General features: G+C 42.8%; 1 protein-coding gene across 1 annotated transcript in view; it reads right to left on the bottom strand.

The window, feature by feature from the left end:
• Positions 1-6,720, bottom strand: part of SLC14A2 (solute carrier family 14 (urea transporter), member 2) — a 41,106-nt gene continuing 34,386 nt past the window's right edge. The window contains exons 11-17 of the mRNA XM_009894751.1: positions 5,957-6,146; positions 5,471-5,599; positions 4,180-4,372; positions 2,674-2,821; positions 1,932-2,066; positions 922-971; positions 1-233 (exon numbers count right to left, since the gene is read on the bottom strand). Of these exons, the coding sequence (XP_009893053.1) occupies positions 57-233; positions 922-971; positions 1,932-2,066; positions 2,674-2,821; positions 4,180-4,372; positions 5,471-5,599; positions 5,957-6,146 (1,022 nt within the window). The 3' untranslated portion in view covers positions 1-56. The remainder of the gene's footprint in view (positions 234-921; positions 972-1,931; positions 2,067-2,673; positions 2,822-4,179; positions 4,373-5,470; positions 5,600-5,956; positions 6,147-6,720) is intronic.

Here is a 6,720-nt window from a genome sequence, read left to right as displayed (position 1 = left end):
GGAAACACTTTGCACTCTTGCCTTAAAATCTGCAAAGTATCTCTCTTCTTTGGTCTTTATACCTCACAGCAAGACCTCTGATGTTTCTTCATCTTCAGATAATAAGCTCGGTTAGCTTCTGGATAGGTGACTTTGGAGAGTGGCAGCTTGTAGATGGCAGAGTTGTTTGTGGTTATTAACAGGAAGGTCAGCGCAGACAAACAAAAAGACCAGGTTCCTGATGGCAGCCCAAACTGAAAAAAAAAAGAAAAAAAAAGAAACCACTTATTTACTAAATGTCTTTCTTTCATTTGATCCCCCAGCCCCTGAACAAAACTCAGAGCCAGGCAGCTTGGAACAGGATTTCTCAAGAAGTCTTGACTTGGTTTTGCATGCAGGCTCTCCTTGGGGAGGCAGGACTTCTTTATGAGATCTTGACATTGCGCATTAACCTGCAACATCTACCTGCTCTGGTGAGAAGGCTTCCTTCTCCTTGTGCATCAGTAGTGGTAGTGGATGGAGATGAGACAGGAGTGGATACCAGAAGCGTTCAGCTTTTCCCTGTGTTGTTGCACTGACTGCTTTTTGGCACTTGGGCAAAGCAATTAAACCAAATTTGAGGTTTCTTTACAGGTGTGGGAGGCTCTTTTCTCAATCACTCCACGCACAAAGTGTATACATATAATTATCTCAGTGACGTTGAGGGCTGAGCTGTGGAAATTCATGCAAGCTCCAGAGATGAAAATTGGTGAGGATTATAAGTGGCCTGTTTCAGTGGGAACCACACCAACCCTCTGGGCAGGCTGTGTCCGCTTTCCCAGACCAGTTCTGCCTTTGACTGAATTGTTCTCTGAATTTTTGTGTTTTGCCTCACAAGTCAGGAAAACATAGAATGTTCAAATCTGTCTTTGGAAAAACAACCCTAGCTAATTCACCACTTACCACAGACAACATGTTAGTCACTGTTGCTCCCAGGTAAGCACTGAAGAGCGCTGTGAAAAAGAAGGGTAGTTCCTGGTCAGTTCAGTTGCTCGTGGAAGAGACCAGCAAGGACAAACATCTCTCACACTGCCTTGGGCACCTCAACCAGTGTTTATGACCATGCCTGGACAGTCCCCTCTCAAAGCTCTTTCCTTTGCACTGTGTCCCCTCCAACCTGGAGCTCATGGGAAGGGCAAAACAACAAAAGAACTGGAGCGATGAAAAATGTGACTATGGAATCAGAGGGTTTTGAAAAAATGCACTGACGTGGAAAGTATGTAGCTTGATGGATGGGGTTAAATAGGAAAATAACCCTTCCACCCCCATCTCTCCTGCCTCTAGGGCTGGAAGGTGGGTCAATGAGATACAAAGCTAAATCTTTTTTATATGAGCACCGAATGAGCAATAGTTTCACTCCCAGCTCACTGTGATATTGAAATTTCATACAGAATTGCCTTATAAATAATTCAATCATTCTGTGCTGCCTAGCTCATGCCTTTGGTATCCGTTTCAATAGACTGGGGAAAGCGTACTGCCCAACTACAGATGTGGACTGATCTTGCGCTGCAGTTTTTTCAAAGTTTAGATATGTCCTTCTCTAAAGAAGGAATTTGAGCTGGTATCTATGATTGGAAAAGACAATATGATTCATCCAGCAATGCTGAGCAAACACAATTAATGCCTCAAAACTAAGCATCTAATTTCAAAGACCTTAGGTAATCAGCGTCCACTGATCCCATCTCTTCCATTGGACACAACTCTTGGCTGAAAGTGAAAGCACTGCTTTTATTTTGTTGGGGGATGTTAGAGCAATGGCTCCGACATCCGGCTCCGTCATTTGTCCGTCTCGCCTGAGTCCATCTGCCCATCCAGAGGTGACCACCTGGCTTCAGCCCACTGCGAGTATAAATGCATCTTGTCTCACTTCAAAAGGAAACGTGGCAGTAGTGAAAAATCCATAGGGTACATACCGCAGGCAATTGCCAGCAAATGTGTCTGCCAGGTGAAAGCGTAGAACACTCCTCCGATCGCGACGCAGGAGAGGGAGCTGTTGTAGCCCCACAAGCCGGAGTAGATTTTGCTAAAAGGTGTTGCTAAGCTCAGCGCTGGAAAATAAGTCAAAGATGTGTCATTCCTTGGCCAAAGAGATAAAAGCAGCTAGAAATGGCATGAATTCAGCTTTTTAGGGCTCTAGTTTGCATATGTACACTGAATTCCTATTTATAGCATGTTGCTATGGTCTAAGACTAAAGCCACTTTAATGTAATACAATCATGGCAGAATTTCCCTGGTGCTGCTGAGCTGAATTTGGCCATGCGATATCAGCAGATGATATATGAGTGAATGAGCGTACATGTGAACTCTAAATGCGTCCCTGAGGCCTGCACATTCAGACTGATGACTGTGGCTTTTATTAAGCTGCTTCTAAACCCATCAGAATATATCCAGAAATGAAGTATTTCATGATAAAAATTCAGTTGAGCCAAAAATACACTTCTTTCTTCTGAAGATTTCCACCATCATAACACAAGGTAGAAGAATGGGCAAGTCAATCAAAAGAATTCTTGTAACATAACAACATATACATATTTTTTTCAAGCAGTCATTCTCCAATGGAAGAAGCATTTGTGACTGTAAATGCTCCACTCACTGCAGTTCCTCTTTTATTCCCCATGCCTTTATATAAATCTGTGACACAAGTCAAATCCTTACCTGCCAGCATCCCCACTGCTGATCCAATTGCTGCATGTAGACAAATGAGCGGAGAAGAGATAAATAAAGCAATCAGGAAAATTCCCCCAGTCCAGGGGTTATCACAGCCATAAACCTGACCCACCCCGACTGGAATGGATTGTAGGAGCTGCAGGAATTTAAAAAAAAAAAAAAAAAAAAAAAAAAAAAGGACAATTTGTTATAGTCTTTGTAATTTTTTTTTAAACTGTTTTTCTTGGCCAGGTTCGTGTTTGGCATTTATTGAATGCAGTCTCTCTTTCTGGACTGTAAGTGGAAAGTTTGGATGCTTCTCAGGAGACGGCAGGGCATTTCCACAGGGTTTCCCCTTCGATGAAAATCAGTCGTGCCTTGTTCCCTAGCCATGAGCTCCTCTGGCAGGTTTTTATGCTAATATCGAAGTTAAATGTCTTTTGTGAAAGGACTTGGAAGGGTTTACTCATCATCTTTACATGTGCTGCTGACTTGGCCAGTTTTGCACACTGTTATGGAGCATGACAGTGAATCTAGGAAATGGAAGCACTCAGGTAGATGATGCGTTTGAGAAGACATTTGCCTCTCACTGGACAGCTCCAAGGATGAAATGGCCAATAATGGCTTGGCCAGAATTGTGAGGTTTTACTCAGGTAAGGCTATATCCCTGATCTACTTACATATGTGAACCTACCTTGGGGTTCACTAGGAATACCAATGAGTGTTGGTGGGACAGATCCCAACTTGGTCACAGCTTAGAGATGGTTTCAAGACACTTTTCCTCACAATGTTGTGTTCCTCCATGTGGAACAGCACGTTAATGGTCCCCGTAAAGTTATGCGCTATGGTAAGTGTCTTTTGAGAAATGTTACTTGTGTGGGTTGCTATTTAGTGTCAATTAACTTTTTCTTAATCACTCCCTGGGAGCCCCTCAAAACAGCCCACTGAGCCTTAGGGGAAAGCTATTACTGGAGTATCTATGTTGTTTACAGCACTGTGCAGGAGAATAAAATGTTTCTTCAGAAGGTTCCCACTTGAATATTAACAAAAAATACGTGAGCATGTGCCTGCACCCAAGTTTGTAACTGTTCTTCCATAGTACTATCTGCTTGCTCATTTCTAATCAGATAGGTGCAATTTTAAAAACACAGCACTCTGTACATGGAAACTAAAATTAACCTGGGAGTTAACTGGTAGTCTCAACACAACCTTGTCTACAGGGCACTGATCAGTGTACGCACAGTTGTGGGTAATTCGATTGTAGAGGGCCTTTGAAGATTATAATTTAGATCCAACTGTAAATGAAAGATACCAGGTACCAAAAAGAATTCTTATTTTCAAGCTACCAAAAATGGTACTTCCCAGGGTAAACCTTTACGTTTTGGATAATAGCTATCTCATAAATGCAATTTTGTATTTCCAGGACATAATGCAGTAACATAAAGGAAGATAATATGATTCTATAGTGGTTTTCTTTGTAAATGGAGAAGGCTGTTCTCTTTGAGGGCATCCTACCATTGGCATTTCAGCGTCTGTCCACGTGATGTTTGGTGTTGCTGTTGCAGGTTGAATGGCAGTTGTAGGGAAGAAGAGGTTATGAGGTCCTGATGCAGCCAGATAGAGGGTCAAGACCAAGTTGAAAGGCAAGGTGAAAACCGGCAGATCCCACTTACAGAAGACTGAGCCTAAAGCGCTGGTTAAAACAGGGCTGAAAGAAGAACAAAATGGTCTCACTAGGAGCTTGTCAGCTAAGGGAAAAAATCCAACACCACCAACAAAAAAACAACTACAGGAAATTCACTCTATTTTTTTAAAAAAGCTGTTTAATTTCCTCGGTCTTTCTGATAAAATCAGAGATACGCTAGGGTCACTTGGTAAATTTCCTACCCTTCCCAGGGTGGTTAGCAGCGTCCAGATTGCTGTCATGTTATGCAATATATGGGGTGAATTTGGTGACCGTGAAGGAGCCAAGATCCTCCATTCGTATGGAGGATGCAGTGATTTAATGGAGTTATTCCACAGCTCAGACTCAGTGTTTATTTTTTTTTAATTAGTACTTGAAATTAGTACTGAAATTAGGACAGCCGTGCCAGGTCTAAGTGAACTGTGAAGGTGGCTGTGTGGACTTGTTGAAGCTTCTGGATCAGAAGTAAAGACTGACATCAAAGTTGTGCTTATTAAAGAGGGCATAACACTACAGGAACTTCAGGCAGGCAGATGATAGGCGTGGTTTAGCAATCTCCAATTACACTTTTGGGGGCAAAAGACCAGCTTTCAAAACTCTGGCTGCCCAAATACCTAGCAGATTATGGTGTCATATATATGAGTAAAGTATTATTAATTGTTTGTTTTCATTAGCATCAACCATCACGTCTTGGGACCACTGAACAGCTTCTGTGCCTGGAGAGGTAAATTTTCCTGACACTTTTATATGGTGGCTTAAATAGATGAAACACTTGTGGTTGATGGTGGTAGGGAATGGTTAAAATAACGTTCCTCTTGAGACAGAAATGAATTGACACATGGCAGCGATATGGCGAACGTTTAGGGCATTGAATTACATATGATCAGCCATCAATTTTCCTTTTCCCCATTGGGTTTATTTGTGATTATGTGGGTATTTTATTTGTTTTGGGATTACATTTGAGTTTAAAAGTGCAAATAACGAAACAGATTTAGTAGCACATATGTGCCGGTTGTGTTTCTTTCCCTTTGTAGTGTGTATAGTGCATAAAAATATGACAGCTCAGTCTCAGTGTGGGGACACTGGGGCTGGAATAAGAAGCAGAGGAGCCATCCGACTTACCAGGTCATGGACACCAGTGCTACCGGCAGCAGAAGCCACCAGTGGTAGTCTCCCTTAGCAGAGAAGACGGCCATGAGCAATCCCACCAAGACCCCGTTATAGCCGTACAGGCCTGCTGCTATGGCTGATCTGTGTGAAGAAAACAACCAACTTGAAATCTTCTCCCCTGTGGGTGCTTTGCTCACTTCACACCCTGCCTCCCCATGCAGTCATGACTGTGTGATGATGACCTGCCAAGGCTCATGCATCAGCCTTCAGTTTTGCATGCTTAAGTCCCAGGTCCTCTTAGCAACTACCCCTTCTGCAGTTACCTCCAGTGTCCCTTTCCACCAGATGCAGGGGGTGGGAAGATCTGTCTGGTCCTACCAGACCAGATACGTAGCCAGTGAAGGCTAGATACATGCTTTTCATCCATGTCACTTGTTTAACACATAAGTCAGCATTGAAGCAACAGTCTGGTTTTGAAGGGGAAAAGGATGGACTTACCTGTCCTGACGTAGAATAAGTGCTGTTAAAGTTGAGACAACTATTCCTAAACAGCCTGTGAGCGTCCACCATGGGTTCTGCACGAGGAAACCAGCAACCACAACAAGCCCACTGAGGGGATTGTTGACAAACATCACCTGGGATATCCCACGCAGCACCCAGTCAATAAACTGGACCATGAGAGGTTTATCTGGAAGAGATAAAATTAAACAATAACAAAAAAAAAACACCCATAAAATGCACAGATGATACTGATTCAGGATGGTTTTTTTTGAAACTCAGGAAGAGTTTTGGCAGTGGAAATTGGCAGCACGACTGAAGCAATGAATCAACAAGACTGTAAAACCTGACTGGGATTTATTATGGTCTGTACTGAAGTCTTACAGCTGGAAAGCTGAGATGAACAGTGTGGTTGCCAGAGTCCCCTGTTATAAAGCACCCTGCTCTGGTTTCATATGAACCAGCTGATTTATGATGTCTGTGGCTCAAATGGCAAATTGTGTGTGTATCCCATTGCTGATTTGTTATGGGGACCAAACACACCTACGTATGTGTAATTTAACTTCACAGTGGCATTAGGCTTGACAGAAACTGCTCAGCTGAAAGGACAGGGAGCGTTATGAAGAATGGCAGAGCACAGAATAACCATCCTGGGTTGTGTTCTATGGGACTAAATTCGCTTTGTACATGGTATGTTGGGAGGTAAATGTCATTTCAGTCATCCTCAAGATTAAAGCAATACATGGACCTCTGTACAAGCTGAT

Source organism: Charadrius vociferus, unplaced genomic scaffold (genome assembly GCF_000708025.1).
Source record: "Charadrius vociferus isolate BGI_N301 unplaced genomic scaffold, ASM70802v2 scaffold151, whole genome shotgun sequence".
In the NCBI taxonomy this organism is placed as follows: domain Eukaryota; kingdom Metazoa; phylum Chordata; class Aves; order Charadriiformes; family Charadriidae; genus Charadrius; species Charadrius vociferus.
Note: the sequence above shows the minus strand (reverse complement) of the source record. Positions and strands in the feature narration are given on the sequence as shown.